At 65.8% G+C, this 18,480-nt stretch overlaps 1 protein-coding gene across 3 annotated transcripts; it reads right to left on the bottom strand.

The window, feature by feature from the left end:
- Positions 1-116: 116 nt before the first annotated feature.
- BAIAP3 (BAI1 associated protein 3) lies at positions 117-13,738 on the bottom strand. 3 transcript variants are annotated; one of them, XM_047712739.1, is made up of 34 exons: positions 13,650-13,738; positions 9,434-9,577; positions 9,043-9,130; positions 8,812-8,892; positions 8,366-8,473; positions 7,941-8,000; positions 7,735-7,801; positions 7,446-7,641; positions 7,082-7,126; positions 6,897-6,974; positions 6,701-6,803; positions 6,330-6,437; positions 6,138-6,233; positions 5,911-6,014; positions 5,301-5,421; positions 4,769-4,893; positions 4,593-4,683; positions 4,396-4,452; positions 4,215-4,312; positions 4,085-4,136; positions 3,864-3,994; positions 3,503-3,626; positions 3,281-3,424; positions 3,095-3,187; positions 2,805-2,996; positions 2,657-2,725; positions 2,506-2,585; positions 2,321-2,429; positions 1,981-2,052; positions 1,817-1,897; positions 1,609-1,729; positions 1,398-1,521; positions 1,091-1,296; positions 117-1,011 (listed from the first exon to the last, which is right to left on the bottom strand). In XM_047712739.1, exons 2-34 carry the CDS (start codon positions 9,565-9,567, stop codon positions 908-910), a joined length of 3,462 nt encoding a protein of 1,153 aa, XP_047568695.1. In that variant the 5' UTR covers positions 9,568-9,577; positions 13,650-13,738; the 3' UTR covers positions 117-907. The 3 variants fall into 3 exon arrangements, with proteins under 3 accessions (XP_047568695.1, XP_047568697.1, XP_047568696.1); XM_047712741.1 differs by having other exon boundaries at positions 3,107-3,187; XM_047712740.1 differs by lacking the exon at positions 13,650-13,738 and adding an exon at positions 13,020-13,086.
- Between the last annotated feature and the right edge of the window lie 4,742 nt (positions 13,739-18,480).

Genomic DNA, 18,480 nt, shown 5'->3' with positions numbered 1-18,480 from the left:
GATTGGGGAGGCTTGCGGGGGATGAGTATCCAGTGAGGCAGGGCCTGTCTGGGAAGCCTGGGAAGGGTATGGACCGTGGGGGTGCCAGGCATGAGGCTGGTCTCGCACGGGCAGGCGCTGGTAGACACAGAATACGCTGGACAGCTGCATGCCCAGCACAGAGCTCCTTACATGGACCAACTCTGCGTGATGTCCCCAGCTTCACAGTGATGCCAGGGGACCCTCTCCCAGGCCTCAGAGCCAGGTGGGGAGTGGAGACCTATGCAGGTCTCCTTCTGGGTGAAGGGTTCTGGGTGCCCACCCTCCCCTCTGTCAGAACCCCTGGGAGCTATGTCCTGCCACCTTGCTTAGTCCAGACTGAAACCCGAGCTGTCCTGCCTCTTGGCCCACAAGGCCCTGCCACACTCCCAGCCCCAGAAGAGAAGACAGAGCTTCTTGCTATGGCGCTGGTAACATCTGACAGTGGCCCACCTTTGCTCGGGGACATCCCTGGACTCACCCCTAGTGCCAGTAGCCCCTCCTCCAGCCTGTAGTTGCGACCACCAAAACTGACTCCAGACATGGCCTAACGTTTCCTGGGAAGCTAAGCCACCCCACTGAGAACCCTGCTCTCAGACTGGTGTCTGCCTGCCGTGTGGCCATGGGAGCCGAGCAGGCAGACGGGGAAGCTCACCTTGTGGCCAGGCCCCACCAAGTCAACCCCCCAGACCCGGCATGGGGGTTGCTGGATGGATTCACGGGGTTCACAGGACACACCACATGGACACGGCCAGGGCAGGAAGGAGCTGGAGGGCCAGCTGCGCATGCACACCACATGGCGGGGTGGGGGAGTGAGCCCCGGCTGCACAAAGCTGACCACGGGGCTGGATGAGGATGATGAGGATGATGAGGGGACTCGTGGAGGGGCTCAAGGGTCTGCTTCCATGCTCTTCTCCAGCTCCTTGAGTTTCTTGACAAACTCCTGCGCCTCCTTGTTGGTGCGGCCCTCCAGCATCCTGAGCGCTGACTTCACTGCGGGGGGGGGGGGGGGGGGGGGGCGTGAGCCCCTACCTCCAGCCAACCCTCCACCCCCCCGGAGACCCGCACTCACCCTGGGCTCTGGGCCGGCGCAGGTGCAGGGTGACAGGCTGCCTGGCCCTCGCGCTCCCTCCCACCTGTGGCCGCGCTATGCCACCAATGCTGCCCAGGCCGAGGGCCGCCTCCCCCGCGAAGTCGTTGGTGGACAGCCAGTCGTGGTCCATGACCGTGAACAACACGCAGGCGCCGCGGCGGCGGCACGCCTCTGCCGGCACGGAGCTGCGGGCGGAGGGTGGTCATCGAGGGTGGTCATCGGAGCCCGGCTCCGGCCCGGGCTGCGGCGCGCGCGAGAACTGCTGGGGGCGGGGCGGGACACTCACAAGTAGAAGAGCTCGTCGTACACGGGGTGCAGCGTCCGGCTCTTGACCTGCGTCCTCTGGCTGCGCACCAGCGGGAAGAGGTGCGGCGGGCCCAGCTCCACAATCACGAAAGGGTCGCTCAGGCCTGAGGAGCGCAGCCAGGGGCGGGTCGTGAGCGCCGCCACCCCGCAGCCCTCCAGCCCCGCGCCCCGCCGGCGCCCCGCCCCCTCACCATTGGCGTCCAGCGGGGGCAGGTCCGCGGCGTGCAGGACCTCCACCACCAGCCTCTGCTCCGCCGCCTCGTAGTGGCAGCGGACGCTCAGGCGCCCAAACCGGTTCTGCTCCAGGGACCTCTGTGGAAGGGCTCAGGCCAGTGACCAGGCTGGGTGGGGGCGGGGAGCGCGGGGAGAGGCCGAGTGCGCAGCCCCCGGCCTCGCTACCTGCTTGAGCTTGTCCAGGTAGTACTGCTCGATGCACTCGCGGGTGGAGCACTGGTGCAGACGCAGCTCCTCCTCCAGCCTCTGCGGGGAGCACCGGGCGCTGAGCACGGCCCCCAGCGCGCACAACCCCCCTCTCGGCCGGAGGCCCCCAGGCCAGGCCTCACCTTGTAGCTTCCGTCCCTCAGGCTCTCCAGGGGCAGACCCTGACCCTCTGCGTGGAAAAAATTCACCAGGGCCTGGGGCAGGGCAAGAAGGCAGAGCCGTCAGAGGCACAGCCGTCCGGGGCCCGCAGGCTGAGACCGGTGGACCCGCTTCTCAGGCCTCACGCCCCTCTGAAGCCCCGGGCCAGTGGGGGAGAATGCCAAGGCCCGGGGGCCCAGGTGCTGCTGACACAGTGGGCGGGCGGGCAGGAAGGAGGTGCCGGGTGGCCAGGATCCCCGAGGAGCCCTTCAGGCCTGGAAGGCCAGGCGCCCCAGCAGGGACCGCTCCTCCCCAGGGCCCTACCTCCAGCGCGAAGTGGAAGCGGCCGTAGAAGTCTGCGGAGACATCGAGGTTGGCCCCAAGGGCCTGCAGGATGGCCTGTAGCAGCAGCTCCCAGAGGGCCTCCAGCACCCTGCAGGGACACCCGGCGTTGGTGTCGGCACCATGGGCCGCACCCCGCCCCCCCCCCCCCCCGGCCCCAGCCCTACCTGCTCAGATTCTCCTTGACCAGCGCCGCATTCAGCAAGGCCAGCTTCTCGTCCAGGTACTTCATGAGCGGGGCCACAGCCTACGGGCAGCACCCTCAGCGCCAGCCCGCCCGCGGGCCCCCCACACATCCCCGGCCGGCCGCGCACACACCTCGTCGTTCTGGATGGAGTCCGGCGACAGGCTAATGTGCTGCACGTACTTCCGGATGTCGGCCACCATCTGCGGGAGGGCAGCGCTCGGCACCCCGCGGCAGGGCACCAGGCAGCCGGCTCCCCCACCTGCCCGCCGGCCCGCCCACCTTGGAGGTCAGGTGCGCGGTCACGGTCTGGACCTCCTGCTGCAGGTCTTCGTCCAGGGCCTGCGTGCAGCTGAGCAGGGGCCGCGGGAGCCCCCCTTCCAGCGCTGAGGGGGCCTCCGGCCACGCCAGACCCCGCAGAGCCTGCCCAGCAGCCTTGCGGAGGAGCTCCACGTTGTTGAGCACCACGCAGAGCTGGGGAGGCAGGCCAGATGTGGGCGAGTGCGTGAGCAGCCCCGCACCGGCCCCACACAGCCACCAGCCCCCTGCCACTTGGCCACCAGCCTGCTCACTGGCTCGCTCACTGCCTCGCCTGCGGCCCCAGGCTGAGCGTCCACCTTCTTCCGCAACAGCTCAGTGTAGAAGAGGGTGGCCTCGCACAGGTCCTAGGGTGAGACACGAGGGGTGGGAGCTGTGGGCTGCGTCCCCTGGTGCTGCTGCCCTCCCACACCACATTCCCCAAACCCACAGCCACACACCTGGCTCAGCTGGGTGCCCAGCGCCTGGGCCTGGGCAGGGTCTGGCCACGCCAGGCGGGTCCACAGCTCCTGGATGTGACTGAAGCAGAGGCTGGCAGTGGCCGCGGAGCTGCTGTGCTTGGAGGAGGCATCCGCGGGCTCCAGCTAAGAGGGCGGGAGGAGGCCTGGGTTGCAGGGCAGCCCTGGCTGAGCCCAGCAGTCTAGGGCCTGGGTCTTACTCACTGTGTCCACGTCCACGGCTCCCTGCAGTCTGCACCTGGCCTGGTCCCGCAGCACCTGCAGCCAGAGCTTCACGGCGGGCAGGAAGGGGGCGTGGATGCCGGCCAGAGCAAGGGAGCGGCTGTCGCTGCAGCAGGGGGCCCAACAGAGCTCGCCCTGACTCAGACACCTGGAGCCAGTAAACCCCAGGTGCCCTCCCTCCCAGGGCCCTCAGGATCCTGTCCCAGGGGCCTCCTAGAGGAAGCTGGAGGACAGCCGGGGCGCGGGGATGGGGAGGAGTGGGGATGGGTCTGGGAGGCAAAGAGTGGACAGAGACAGGTGGGGGCAGGTAGAGGGAAGGGGAGAGGCTGGGCAGGGCACCCACCGGCCGGGGAGGCTGCTCCAGAAGCCCTGGATGTCGGCCAGGGTCAGGTACAGCTCAAAGAGCCCCGAGGCCACCTCGAGGGTCAACTTGGGGCTCAGTTCCTCCGTCAGCACCCACGCCTCCTCGGCCACCTGTCAGGATGGTGGAGTCAGGGGCTGCGGGCAAAAAGGAAACCGAGGCGCCCTCCCAGCCAGGGGGCTTCTCCCCACTCCCCTCCTCACCAGACGTTCCAGCTGCCGGAAGGTGAGGGTGAAGAAGTCGATCTCGACGATGCTGCAAAACAAACCCACACACCTGCTTGCCCCACGCCGGCCTGGCGGCGTCCCCGAAGGGCCAGGGTAGGGGCCCCACCTGTGGAAGAGGCTGGCGTAGACCCCATAGCAGGACTGCAGATCCTCGTAGACAGCGTCGGCCAGCTGCACCAGCCCGGCGAGGCGCTGCGGCCCCGGCTGCAAGGAAGCGCGGTTCACGTGACCCCTGGGCCCACCCCGCCCCACCCCGCCCCTGTGGCCCGGCCCTCCCCGAGCGGCACCTGCTCCCGAGGACTCTTGCTGTTCAGGAGCCTGTCGTACCACTCACGGTTGCCTCTCTGCAAGACAAGCAGAGCCTGGCAGTGGCCGTTCCTCACACTGAGACGCTGTGGGGAATGGGGGAGGCTCAAAGGGCAGCGGAGAGTGACAGAGCAGGCCAAGCTGGGGGCCGGGGCGGGCAGCTGGGGGTGGGACACACCTTCAGGGCCGCGGCGATGTCCATGTTCAGCTCTGTCTCGAAGGGGCAGCTCTCGAAGGACGGCTGGAAGAGCTGCATCTTGCTGAGACACCTGGACAGGGGCCACCTGCTGACTGCGGCCGTCCCAGTCCCGCGCATCCCCCCCCCAGCCCCGCCAGCCCTGGAGCTGCACCCACTTCAGCAGCAGTTCCAGGCGGTACACAGCTGTGCTGTTGGTGGCTGGGAAATAGTCTCGCAACTGACGCAGCAGCCGCAGCCCGAACTCGGAGAAGGCAGAGAAGCTGTCAGCCAGGCTCTCCTCCTAGGCACACAGGGCCCGTCAGAGCTGACCCTCTCACGGCCATCCCCGCGGGTAGGGGTGGGGGAGCAGCCCATCTGCAAAGGCCTCCTGCAGCCATCCACAGGCCCGGCCCTGCTACTTTCTCCCACAGCCTCAGGGCCTTTGCACCACCCGTTCCCCCTGGCCAGCGGCCAGCGCCCACTGCCTCGGCCCCTCAGCCAAGTGAAGGGTACAACCTCCCTCTCCTGGGATTCCACCCCATCCCCCAATCTCAGCAGTGCCCAGTCTTGCTCTGCCCTGGGTCATGAAGTCTATTTTCAAGCTCACGCCACCCTGTAGGCCATGCGCCCTGTCTGTCCAGCCCACGAGCTGCCCAGGGCACACCCGCCAGGAACAGCACTTTCAGCCAATGACGAGGGCGCGCTCACCTGCTCTTGGGGCAGGGATGACGCCTCCCCCCAGTGTGCCTGCAGGTCCTCCAGCAGCCCCAGCAGGTAGCCATAGTCCAGGGTGCAGGTCTGATGGTGGCGGCTGCTGACCTGCCAGTGCCTGTGGGGGCCAGCCCCGCCGCGGTCAGTGCAGAGTCAAGGAGGCAACCCCCCAGGAGACCCCTTGTGCCCCTTCTACTGCCCCTTCCCGTTCCACAGTGCCCTCATGGCACCACCCCCTTTCACCCCTTCCCACTCAAAGCACTCCTATGCCTTCCCTTCCTGCCCCGCCCATCCGTGGCCACACCCACCACACGTCACGCCTCTTTCCCCTCCCACAACCCCCCCTCCAGCTCCGCCCCTCTCAGCTGCTGCCACTCACAGCACCCCTTCTCAAGCCCCTCCTCGCCCCAGGGCCCACCCACCTCTTCCACGACCACGCCCACTTTCTACATCATTCCCCACAGCCCTGCCCCTTCCCGGCCCCGCCCCTCTTAGCCCGCCCACTGGCAGCGCCCCTTTCGCCCGCCACAACCGGCCCCCATCCGCCCCGCCCCCGACAGCTCAGCCCCTCCCACCCGCAGCTCCTCCCCTAGCCCCGCCCACTCACAGCACCGCCAGCTGCAGCGCAGACAGGTTGCTCTGGGCGCCGTGCAGACACAGCACGGTGGCCGCGGGCCCGCTGAGCTCTCCGCGCCAGCTGCTCGAGTCCGGCTGGGAGAGGGGGCAGACGTGAGTGGAAGGAGCAGACGCCATCGCCTCCTGCCCCCGGTGCCCAGCCTCCCCTGCTCTCCCTCCCCAGGGGCCAGGTCTCCCGGGTCCCTAGGGCGTGGCTACCTCCTGGGACCGGTGCTCGAACTGCAGCAGACGGCTCAGCAGCAGCATGTAGGACAGGAAGCCGGACCGCCCTCGCTGGCTCATGCCCGTGTCCCTCTGGAAGGCAGGGCCCGCCCGTCACCAGCCCTGCCCCGGCCCGCCAGCAGGGCTGGAGGGCCGGGATGCAGGGCAAGGGACCCCGCAGCTCCCCACCTGTGTGGTGATCAGCTTTAGGACCAGCTGGCAGTCCCCCTGCACTCGGGAGGCGCTGGAGCGTGGTTCCAGCTTGAACCAGCGGTCTTCACCAGCCACGGGCACCTCCTGAGAGAAGGGGGTGCAGACCCGCAGTTCTCCTCCCCATCCCTCCCACAGACCTCTGCTTCCCACTGAACACAGGCCACCGACACACGGTGAGCACTCAGGGGTGCCTGGACACAAGACACCCCAGGAGGCTGTTCCTTCCCCCTCCTCTGCCGCACAAGGCCCTCACCCAGCCCAAGAAGGATGGGAGAGGCTTGGGGGGATCACAGGACATAGCCACCAGCAGAGTCCCCGGAGGGAACAAGGCCCTGGACCCCACTCACCCGGACGGGGATATTGAGACACCCCAGGAAGTCATCCGTGTGGTCCTCCGTGGGCCCTGCTGTCCCATTCGCACGGGCCGACTTGACAATCTGTTTGAAATACCTGAGCAAAGCAGGGTAGATGCCCACCTGGGGTACCCGGGGAGCCGCCACCTGCTGGCCCATGTCTGGGGGGCCCAGGGTCCCCCCGTCTTACCTGCTCATGCCCTTCAGGCCGATGACTTCGTTCAGCTTCCTGCATGCCTCCACCAGAGACACATCATCATCATGGTCCCTAGGGGCGGGCGAGGGGACAGACCTGGCTTGTTTGGGGCCTGGCTGGGCCCTGAATGTCCCCTCCCACTGCATGTCCCTTGCGCCGCAGGGCCCCGGGGCCTATACCAGATGTCCAGGTGCAGCTGGTCTGTGCTGACGTCCTCGATCTCACTATGAGGAAACAGAGAGATGGCCAGAGGCTGCAGGACGAGCCTCTGCCCAGGGCTGGCGGGCCAGGGAAGGGACAATCCCTGGAGCTGCAGGAAGGAGTCCAAGAGCTTCAGCTTCTAAGACAGGCTGGCTGGACATGAATCCTGACCGTGTGGCCACTGGGGCCAGCACCTCTCTCTAGACAGTGACGTCCTCTGGAAGCCCGTCCTCTGACCAGCCCCGCTCAGATCACTGGGGCAGGCACTGAGACGGCACACGTCCTGGCGTAGCACATGTCCCCACTCCCACCACCGCTGCCCAGCTGCAAGAAAGGACTTACAAGAAGAAGTTTTCCTTCCAGACGGGGTTCAGGGTGCTGCTCTTGACCTCGGTGACCTGGATACACTTGGCCGGCAGCGGGCCTCCACGCTTGCTGCCTTTGCGGAAGCTGAAACGCTGCTCCTTGTGTGGGCCTGGCTCCCGCGGGGCGCCCGCAGCGGGCAGGATGCCCAGCATGCAGTAGGGGTCGCTGAAGCCTGAGACGCCGCAGGCATCTCAGTCCCCAGCCCCAGGCCGCCCCTGGCCCTCCACAGCCACCACAGCCACGCTCCCGGCTGGTCCCCACTTACCATTGGGGTCTTTGGCCAGCAAGTTCTTGGCACGCATGACAGAGACTTTCAGGGCGTACGTGGGGGCCTGTGGGCCGAGGGTGCCGAGGGGCCGCTTGAGGGAGGATCTGTGGGGCCAGGACAGGGCCCCGCGCTGTGCCCTCTCCACCCCCAAACCCTAGCCCTGCGGCTGGTCAGCGTATGCCCACCCTGCGTGGCAGCCCCACCTTGGCCTTCTTCACGCATTCAATGGCCTTGGCGTGCTCGTCGGAGCTTGTACCAAACACCTGTAGAGGACGGGCAGGTGTGAGGGCCCAGGTGCCCCCCCAAAAAGAGCCACTCAGTCTCCTGGGGGCCACACAGGAGAGGAGAAAGATGCATTTGTCTATCCATCCATCCTCTGTGTGTCCGTGTGTCTGTCCATTGCCCCATCCTTCCGGGGACGCCAATCAGCCTGTATGTGTGTCTGCCTGGGCGCACACATGTGTGTAGGGGGTGTTCTGTATGTGGGCCAAGCCTGCATCATTTGGGTGATGGGGACAACACCAGGCAGAGAACAGGGCTGGGAGAGACATTGGGCTCCATTCTCCCCAGAGCAGGGCAGGGAGGGCCAGGCCGGGCCAGCAGGGAGGATGGAACCAGTGGGACTCACCTGCTGCAGGTAGCCCAGGAGGGTCTCCTGGTCATCCACCTGGTCAGGGCCCATGGTCCCCGCCCGGTAAAGGACTGTGTACAGGGCTTCCTCATAGAGCATCTCCACCTATGGGCAGGGAGCAGGGCGTGCCCTGAGTCCCAGCCAGCCCACCCCTGTCCCCCTGAGCCCTGGCCACTGGGGGTCCAGGCACCTTGCCCCCACCCCACCCCTCCCCGGCATCCCAGCTCCCAGGAGCTCCGCCCGCCAGCAGAGTTGGGTCCCAGCATCCGTATAGTTGTACCTGCTCCGCCCTGCAGGATCCTGACCCCCGACTTACCGGCGTCCATGGGGAATTCTAGTCCTCACCCCCACCACCTTTGCTGTCCGCCTGTCCCCAGGACCTGAGCATGGCACATAGGAAGTGCTCTCGGATCTCCCTGGGCCCGGACCCCTGTCCCCCTTACCTCCTCCTGGGTTAGGGCTCTCAGGCCACGGCTGGGGTCCACGGGCTCGGCAGGGGCTGGTGAACCACTGCGTAAGAGGACCTGTGAGGGCGCTCGGGTAAGGGCCTCCTGTGCAGACCACTCCAGGGAGGGGAGGAGTTGAGGTGGAGGGGTGGAGGCCTGCTGCAGGGGGGCAGTGGGACAGCCCAGCGTGGTGCCCCCACACTGGGCAGCGGCACCAGCCGTCCTCACCTCGGGGCAGGGAAGGCCCTGTCTGCCTTCGCCCTTCTTCAGAATGAGACGCATGTGCGCGAAGAATTCCACACCGTCCCCGGGTTTCCTGCAGAGGGAGGCCGGGCCGAGGGTCAGCGGGTCCTCCCTGAAGCTCAGGGCTCCCGGCACGTGCCTGCCCCCGCACCCAGGGCCAGCCATCGGCCCCTACAACTTGAGGGGACTGCCTGGGTCTCCGCTTGTCCCAGGGCTCAGTCTGCTGTCCAAGGCGTGGACCCCGACCCCTGCAGGCCTTGCGTTCAGACTCTCCTGGGCTCCCCCCAGAGGCTGTGCTAGGGCAGCGGCAGAGTGGGCTCCAGTGAGAGAAGGGCGGCCAGGTGCACGTGACCATACGGGATGGGGGGGCACCCACCAAGCCCCTGCAGCAGTGGGCTCCTGTGGGTCAGCGCCAGCACTCCCCGGCTCTCCCTCGGTCCTCCGGCGGAAGGACGGGCGCACCTGCACCTGCCTGAGCACACTGCTCTTGATCTCCAGCAGGGTCGTCATGGTGGGGGGTCTGCGGGCAGAGAGCACGGCCGTAGCCTCTGACGTCCAGCGGCCAAGCAGCTCGGCCATGCTGGCCCCAGCCACCACAGCAGGTGCAAAACCAGCAATGGTCCCATCAGCCACAGACCAACGGGGGCAGGGTGCTGCCTCCCAATGGGGCTGCCCACGGCACCGGAGGGGGCACCTGAGCCTCCCCAGAGCACCCCCTACCTCGCTGCTGGACGGCACTGGGCACCCTGTGCGCCATGGGCACTCCTGCTGGCAACCTGGGGCCAGTCCCTTGGTCTAAGTCTTCATGGCCCGTTTGCAAAATGGGGCACCCCTGCTGGGTCACGTTGGGGACTGGACAGTGCTGAGAGGTGACGATCAGTTGATTGGTAGGTCGGTCTATCGAGCCTGGCACAGCCTGCGCTCCGTGGCTGGAAGCTGCTGGGCTCCAGCACATAGGGGGCACATCCTGCCACACCCCCACCCACCATCCATCCGGGGGGGGGGTCCCCTGGCTGTGTCCCTGGAGTCAGAGGACACCTCAGCAGCAAAGGCCTGTGTGTCCTGGGGGCTCTGCTCTGTGCAGACAGAACACGGGCAGGCAGGCAGGCTTGGAGGACAAGTCCACAGCCCTGCAAAGGGGCTGAGCCCAGGCCCCCAGAAGTGTGCATCTCTGAGTCGGGGACAACCTGCTGTCCAGGACTCCCCTGAGAAGTGTCGCCGCGTGCATTCGTTCTCATCCGCAGTCTCCCCCACCCTCCCAGCCACTGTCACACTGGCTTGCCTCCTCCAGGGGGTTCAGGTTCCCCTGAAGACCCAGGGGCAAGGGCAGCGGGACCACAAAGCTGCCGCGGGGCATCTTCTTCCACAGCACTGGCTGGTCCAGGCACCCACCTCTCTCCTGTGCCACCCAACAACCTGTGCCTCCCCCAAATCCCAAGGTCTCCTTGTGCCCCTGTCGGAAGCCATCAAAGTGCTGACCCCCCGGCCAGGCTGACTCCTCCACTCTGTGCCTACCCCTTGGGCTCCCTGCCCCAGGCTTGCCAGCCTCTGGTGTATGGCACGCAACATGCTCCCCTCAGTGTACCACAGGACCTTTGCACTTGCTGCCCTGGTCCCCTTTCCTGGCAGAGCTACCCATCCACTCACTGTGGGAACCTCAAGGCAGGCCCAGCCCATGCAGAGGAGCACTATCATCTTGCTGACGAAAGAGAAGTGGGCACTCAGCTGGGTGCAACAATTCTGGCCCCAGATCTCCCAGGCAGTTCGTGGCAGGGGAGCCAGGAGAGCATCCCCCCTCCCGCCCAGTGTGCCCAGGCCAGCACCCCAGGGATCGTGCCCACATCCCTGCAAGTCTCTAGGGAACACCTGCTCCCTCCTCCTCAGCACCTTATGCCCTGGTGGGAGCCCTGGAGCCACTTCCCGAGCCCTGCCCTCCACTGCATCTGTCTCTCTGTGGCCCCAGTGCTGCCATCCCTGCTCTGTGCCCCTGGCCAGCTCAGCCCACCCAGGTAGCATGCAGCCTGCTCTCTGAAGCCCCAGCGCCAGTCCTGTGGGGCCTCGGGGAGTGCTGGGCTCAGAGGGTCTCATCTGAGCAGCCCAAGAGCTGGGGACGGAAAGGGCTGCGGGCTCCGACTCTGAAATGAGGCCCTGCCTTCCCTCCTCAGACTGACCATTGCCTGCCCCTGGAGGGGGCCTTCCTGCAAAGATGGGGGGTGGTGTGAGGAGGCGGGTGCTGCAACGTAGGGGTGCTGTCCTGCAGGCCATCAACAGTGAGGTTATCGGGGCCCCCTTCCCCTCTCTAGCTGTGGGGAAGCAGCGGCTACACCCGCAGCCCCTCAAAGCCGGGTAGCAGCCAGTGCTTGAGCTGTTGCCAAGGCAACCGCCAACTGCATCTGCCGAGTGACAGGGGCTACAGGGGCTCACGGACCCAGAGACAGACATGACGCAGGAGCCAAGTGGCCACAGAGTCGGGGTGCCTCCCTGAGAATAAAACGCTCAAGACAGAGGGAGAGCTGCCCCGCCCCATAATCTCGGCCCCAGAAAGGGGGTGCTGCTCTGCTCCCCTCATCTACCTGGAGGAACTGAGGCCCCGGGCTTAGAAGCTTATGCGAGGCCACAGAGCCCACAAGTGGCCAGGGACAGAGCCCACCTCCAAATCCAGTGTCCAAGCTCTAAGCTCCTGGCACATCCTGGGCTCTGGGGCCCAAGGACGTTGGCCTCCGGCTCTGTGGTGCTCCCTCCCTCAGCCCGTTCACTGGACAGGGGCAAAAGTGGCATCTGGGCACAGGTGTCTGGGAAAGATGGCTCATCTCTGGGTGCCCAGACACTCGTCCTGTTTCCCTGGAAACAGTCCACCACTCGGGCACTGACACTGCAGCATACAGCAGCCTGGTCCCAGGAACCAGTCAGCTCCTCGCCCAGAGCTGCACGGTGTGAGTGCACGGCTGACCCCCAGGAAGCCCCCGCTGGCCGCTCCGTCTGTCTGCCAGGCCCCAGCAGAACTCTTCCCTGAGCTCTCTGTGTCTCTGGTACCCCTGGGCTGGGCAGCAGCACAGAACAAGATGGGCCCGCATCCTTGCTCATGCCCGGCCACCAGGGCCAGGATCCCAGCCCTGCTTGTCCAGTAGGCGAGGTGAGGCTGGCCAAGGACTTGAATGTCACACTGGCACGGGGGCCAAGCCAACATGAACACGTCCACCTGGTCCCCTGGCTGACCCCAAGGCCCAGGCTGAACAGGAAGTGGGAACCCTACAAAGTGGACCCCCTGTCCCATCTCACACCCCGGGGCTGGGTGAGCTGCCTGGAGCCTGGACTCCAGCCAGGGGCTCTGAGCCACACTGTCTCCTGCTAGCCCACCTGGGGGCTTAGGTGTCACCAGAGCAGCTGGCGGTGGGGACAGCTGAGCCAGAGAGCCAGGCTTTCTCCCTAGCTAGAGTCCCCTGTGGCCCCTGGCCACCTCCACAGTGAATAAATACCTTTATGATCAACATCTCAGAGCACTAGGTCCCTTTGTACCAAGATTTGGTCCCTGGAGACTTGCGGGCAGGGGTCCCCCACGGCTACCCTGTGTATGTAGGGGGAGTGACAGGATATCTGGCCCCACATGCTGGTCTCCATGTCACCCTCTTGGTCTTCTCTTCCCAGCCCACCCCCCTTCACTTTTCCTATTGGATTTCTGGCTGTGGCCTTCCGCTGGCTCCCTAGACAGTGCTCCCCAGGACACAGCCCAGCAGCAGCAGCAGCCCAGCGCCCATTACAGATGCTGCTCCCTGAGATCCAATCCCAGCCTGATCCCTGGGGAAGGGCCTGGGAACGTGCGTTTTGAGCAGCGCTGCAGTCCTACCTAAAGCCCTGTGAGGCACGGGATCCACTGCAAAGGGCCACCCAGATACTTCTAGAACGAAAAACGAGGCCCCTGCGTCCGAGTTTCCTGCGAGGCTCCCTCCCCCGCCTTTACTCACCTGTCTCCACCGCGACGTCCCTCACGCCTGGCTCACCCACATCCCTTCCCGCCGCCCCTCCCCGCCCCGCCCCTCCCTCTCCATGCCCCCCGCAGAAGCCTCGGGGCCCCCCCGTTCCGTCGAGGTCTTTCCCTCCCCGATGAGGGGGGCGGGTCTGCGGGCCGCGTAGAAGCCTGGTGAGTGCGCATTGTTTTTACCGCTCCGGCCCCGGAGGGGTTTCGTGGAGACCAGGGGTCCTCAGACGACGGGCGGCGGGGAGGGAGGGAGCGGCGCCGGCGGCATCTGCCCCCCGGGAAAACCCGCGGGGCGGCTCGGAGGTCCCCAGCCCCGACCCACCTGCGGCCTCCGCGGGGCATGGGGCAGCGGGGTCGGAGGGGCGTCCTGCTGCCCCCCCACTCGACCCCCGCCGGCTCCGGCGCTCCTGGAGACACGGGCCGAGAGAAGGGCCCGGGACCCGTCCCTCCGAGCACGCGCCGGCCTCAGTTTCCCCGCAGCCGGGGGCGCGCCTTCCCACCTGCCGTCGCCTTCCTCCTCGGGGGCCTCCCCGCGCCCCTCGGGGTCCGCAAACGCAGGAGCCGGACCGGGCGCGCGGAGGCGGCGGCGACGGCCGCCCAGAGTCCGAGCACTCACCGTGGGCCGAGGGCGCGGGGTCCGGGGGTCGGGGGGTCGGGAGCTGGGGAGACGCCGCGCTCCGCACCTGCTCCACGGACGCCCGGCACAGCGCGCTCGCAGCCGCGCCGACGACAGAGCGCGGCGGGGGCGGGGCCTGGCCGCGAGCCCCGCCCCCGGGCCCGCCCCCGCCGCTCCCGTCCCGCCCCTCCCGCGACCCCGGTCCCGGGACCCTGCAGCGCGCACGCCGGCCGCCCGGGGAGTCGGGCCCGGGAGCCCCCGTACTTGGGCGCGGAGGGTACGCGGGGCCGACCATCAAGCCGCGGGTGGGTGCAGAGCGGGGAGCGGCTTCTGCTGAGTCAGGACCCCCTCCCCGGGGACCCTCGGCCGGCCAAAGTCGCAGAAACCGAGCAAGGCCCGCCTGGTCCGCTGCGCAGACTTTTCTCGAAGGGCCTCCCCGCCCAGGCTCTGACCGCTGCAGGCATCATCCCAGGGCGCTCCCCACACCGCGTCACCTGTTGGGCCAGAGTCCGCACGCCGCAGGGGAGACCCCCGCCGCCCCGGTTGGGAGGGTGCGGGGTCTCCAGGCCCGCGCGGGACCCTGCGCCTGCGCCCTTCCTCGCCCACCGCGGGGGCCCCACCCTGTGTGCACCTGGCGAGCTGGAGAGCAGTCTGGGCCCGCCCACCAGCCCTTTCCGACGAGCTCCCGGTGGCGCTGGGGGATCATCAGCGGACCTAGTACTTAGGGAATCCACCGATCTGGAGATTTTTATTAAAGATTTTATTTATTTATTTATTTATTTGACAGAGAGAGAGATATCACAAGCAGGCAGAGAGGCAGGCAGAGAGAGAGAGGAGGAAGCAGGCTCCCTGCTGAGCAGAGAGCCCAATGGGGGGCTCCATCCCAGGACCCTGAGATCATGACCTGAGCCGAAGGCAGAGGCTTTAACCCACTGAGCCACCCAGGCGCCCTGTACGATGTTTTTAACCCCAAGTACCTTTTCTCTAATGGTGGGGGCCCAGGCAGTGCCGGAAATAGAAAGGCCCAGAACACACTCCCGCTCCGGCCAGGGCAAGGACAAGGTTTGCTGGCAGGAGGCCAGGGGTAGGCTGAGCTGAGTGCCAAAGGTGGGGGGCCAGGGTTCCAGAACAGCCACTCGCAGGGAGGGAGCCCAGACGCAGCTGGGCACCAGGCTGTGACCCTCCCACCTTGCAGCCCCATTCTGCCCACTCGGTGGAGTTCAGGGAGGGAGTGTGGCAACAGCATGGCCATGGGGGGACCCAGCACCTCTCCCATCACCCTGGGATGGAACGGACACGGCTCTGAGGGGGACACCACCTGTTGCAGCTCCCAGATCCGGACCCATACGGGTCCACACTGCCCTGGAGGAGACGTGGCATTCCCAGGGTGGGTTCGGCTTCTGGAAGCTCTCTGCCTGCGGGCCCTGCTTCCATCCTGGCCCAGCACAGCCAGCACAGGGGGCAGAGAAGCTCAGGAATACACCTCGACTGCTGGGGACGAAGCTGAGCCTGGGCTGCCTTCTGCACAGGACGGGAATCTCGGAGGGAGCAGCTGCCGCTCTCCCCTGGGGGCTGGCAGGTCCTGAGCCAGGATCTCAGAGCCGATGCCCCCCCAACCCCTGCAGTCCTTCGTGGGCTTCTGCCAACCTGTTGGAACAAACACAGGCCTGGTTGCCATGGTGATCATAATGGCTTTGGAGTGAAGAGATGAGATCCCGCAGCCGCTATAAACAGGAAGTTAGGAGGGGCCGCTGCCAAGGGAGGGAACCCTGCTCGTACCCACATCCCCTGTCCCTTGGGGAGCATGGGGCTGGGGTCCAGCAGCACAGAGGCCCCAGCCCTAACCCTGTGGCCTGTTGGGGTGGAGGCCTGTTGGAGACCTCACCACCCTCTTTGACAGATAAGAAAGCTATGTCCTGGGGAGGGGAAGGGTTGTTCCAGGGCCACAAAGCAACTGGCTGGGTCCCGAGCCTGGTCCTGGGCCTCAGTTTCCCCAGAAAATCCCCCGGGCCTCCATCCACAAACACTGCCTGGGAAGGGAGAGATGGGCCCATTCTTGCCCACTCCTGTCCTCCTCCCCACCTGGGTCAGGCCTGCCCCGTCACAGCCCTCTGCTGCCCTGGACCTCAGTTTCCCTTTTGTTGGTGAAATGGATGTAGCAGCAGCACGCACCCCTCAGCGAGGGGGGTCTCACCGAGGAGCCAGTACTGGGTCAGGTCCACATGGGACGGTGCCCACGGCCATGGCTGCCCTCGGGGGACTCAGTTCCCACCTCTGTAGGTGGGGGGTGACCCCACAGCAAGGAGAGAGGTTGGGGAACGGGCAATGTGGAGTGCGCATATGTCGCAGCAGTAGTTGGGGCACAAAACCTCACCTAGAGAGGTCAGGCTCGGCAGGACTGGTGGAGAGGTGGGGTTCACCTCCTCTGGGCTCTGGGCAGGCAGGGAGTGCGGCTTTCCCTCCTTAGGGCCAGGAGAGAACCCCCAGGCTCTGGACAGATGCTCCGGCAGCTGGAGGGCAGGGAGAGGGGCAGCCCCGGAGGTGAGGGGGCGTCTCTGGAAGGCCACACCAGCCCTCATGGTTCAAAAACGCTTGGAGCACCTGGCAGGCTGTCAGTGGAGCGTGCAACTCTTGATCTCCGAGTGTAGGTTTGATCCTACATAAAAAAATAAAATTTTAGAGTAAGAAAATGGAGTAGCTTGACCTCATGCCCTTTGGTGGCAGCCCTTGGAATTGCAGGCAGAGCCCCTAGCAGGCAGCGCCCCCCCCCCCCCCCCCCGCCCCGGTCTGCTCCTGGGCACCTGTCAGGTGTGAGGGGGAGGGCAGCCATGGAGAATGGCGGGTCAAAGCCCAGGGACTTGGACCAGGGCACTCAGGACTGCAGGAATGCGTCCCATTGCCTGTGCCATCTGGGTGGTTCTGCCAGTAGAAGACGTGGCCCCAGGTGGGAGGGGGTCATGTCACCAGAAGCCAACACCTGCACAGGTGAAGCCTGCACCAGGTCAGGGTGGTCTTGGGCTTCAGGCCCAGGTGCCACTGTGGGCCTGAGGTTTCCGTGGGGCTGGGGGAGGGGGCAGGAGCGGAGCAGCGGGCCCACACAGGGCTCCGCGGGTCTCCGTGGGGGCCAGCCTTCTGGCCGCAGAGCGCTGTCCACTGTCTGTCTACTGAGCCTGCCCATCAGCTTCTGGCCCAGAGGCAGGTGTGCGGGGCTGTGGAGGGGACAAAGGTCGTGTGCCCCATCAGGAGGCAGAGCAGGGGGAGCTGAGTACCCGGCACCCTACTCTGCACAATGGGGGACCAGGTTCTGAGGCTCCAGGAGCGGGAGGGGCAGCATGAGCACCAAGGGCCCCTGTCTTCAGGAGGGTGCTGGGTAGGTCCTCTGGAGAGGTCAGGGAGGGAGAACCGAGGCCTTGGACCCGCAACTTCGTGACAGGTGCTGGGTTCCTTGGGTCTGGGGACAGCAGGGTGGACGGGACCGAGTGCTCCCGCCCTGTCCCACCCCATGGTCCTAAGCCAGCCCCCTCAGTCAGGGCCAGGGCCTTTGCAGATGGGATCCCAGAGCAACTGGAGGACTCCAGACGAGCCTTGGGCCACAGCAACAGGAAAGCCCCCAGACCCAGCACCAGGGTCAGCTGGGGACAGAGCCTGGACCAACATTTCTCAGGCCCCTCCCTGCTGGAGCAGGCTCAGACTGGTTCTAGGCGGCCCAAGCCAGTGTTCAGCCTGGCCCTCCAACCTTCCGCCAGGCAACTTGTCGTCATGGCAACCTCAAAATGGGGGCTGCCCATCCACAGAGCCTGAGCCGCACCCAGAGGCTTCCGGCAGCCCCACCAGGTAAGGAGGCAGCTTTGCACACTGGACAGGCGTGAGGGTGCGGATCTGGCCTGGGCGGGAACATCCCGGGAGGCCAGGGGGACTCTTGGGGATCCACTGCCCTTCCAGCCCTGGCCAGGTTTTCCCGGGAGCCCCAAGGCCAGGCCGGAGCCCCAGGCCATCCTGGACGCAGTGCTGCGGTCTGAGTTGAGGACTCACATGCAGCTGGGCATTCCCGGGGGGAGGCCTGCCCCAGGCTTCAAGGACAGCTTGGGGTCCCAGGGGGGGATGCCCTGCTCTAGCAGGCCTGGGAGATGCAGGGGGCCCTTGGTCACAGGGCCAAGGTCAGCACAGGACGTGTGCCTGGTCTCCAGGGGGTCCACAGGGGCCTTCCACCCTGGCTCCAGGGTCACTAGCAGCCCCCCTCCCCCCACCGCAGACCCCTTAGAGTCTGAGGTGGAGGGGTTGGGGGCAGGAAAAGGACACACCCTACAGGCAGCATTTTGTGGAAATGTTTTTAATTGAAGGGTTCTTAGATACAGTGGTTTATGTATTGCCCACAATTCCTTACTAATCATTCGGCGCCTCATGCTGGGAACACACTCTCGACCCTCACGTCGGAAACAGGACGGGCACATTGTATACTCCTGTTACAAGAGTCACATCTTTATTAAGCCAAGGACTGTGGCACAAAAGGACATTTCATTAGTGGAAATCATGACAATCTGCTAGAAACATTGGTTACTTCAGAATGCTTCAACTAGAAAATATATCGAATTTCCATATATATTAACCATATACATGTGCAGCCGTTACTAAGTGTCGCTCGGTCATTACAAAATAAGACATTCTGGGAGGGGCTACAGACACACGAGCCAGCTGAGTCCCCGGGAAGGCCGTCCGCATCAGAAACAAATCACCAGCATCAAACGTCTAGCTTCGTCCAGCTAAGCGAGCGAGCAAGGCACTGGGACCTCGGAGCCACACGAGAACTGAGGCTGAGGAGCCTCCGGACACG

This window comes from Lutra lutra, chromosome 18 (assembly GCF_902655055.1).
Source record: "Lutra lutra chromosome 18, mLutLut1.2, whole genome shotgun sequence".
NCBI classification, from domain to species: Eukaryota; Metazoa; Chordata; class Mammalia; order Carnivora; family Mustelidae; genus Lutra; species Lutra lutra.
The sequence above is the reverse complement of the archived record's forward strand: the minus strand, read 5'-3'. Positions and strand labels throughout refer to the sequence as shown.

Excerpts from the sequence above, each read along its gene's own strand:
- BAIAP3 (XM_047712739.1), bottom strand. The coding sequence starts at position 9,567 with ATGACGACCCTGCTGGAGATCAAGAGCAGTGTGCTCAGGCAGGTGCAG. Across the intron at positions 8,474-8,811 it reads GAGCCCTAACCCAGGAGGAG|GTGGAGATGCTCTATGAGGA; the intron begins GTAAGGGGGACA and ends CCCTGCCCATAG. Across the intron at positions 2,586-2,656 it reads ACTCCATCCAGAACGACGAG|GCTGTGGCCCCGCTCATGAA; the intron begins GTGTGTGCGCGG and ends TGCTGCCCGTAG.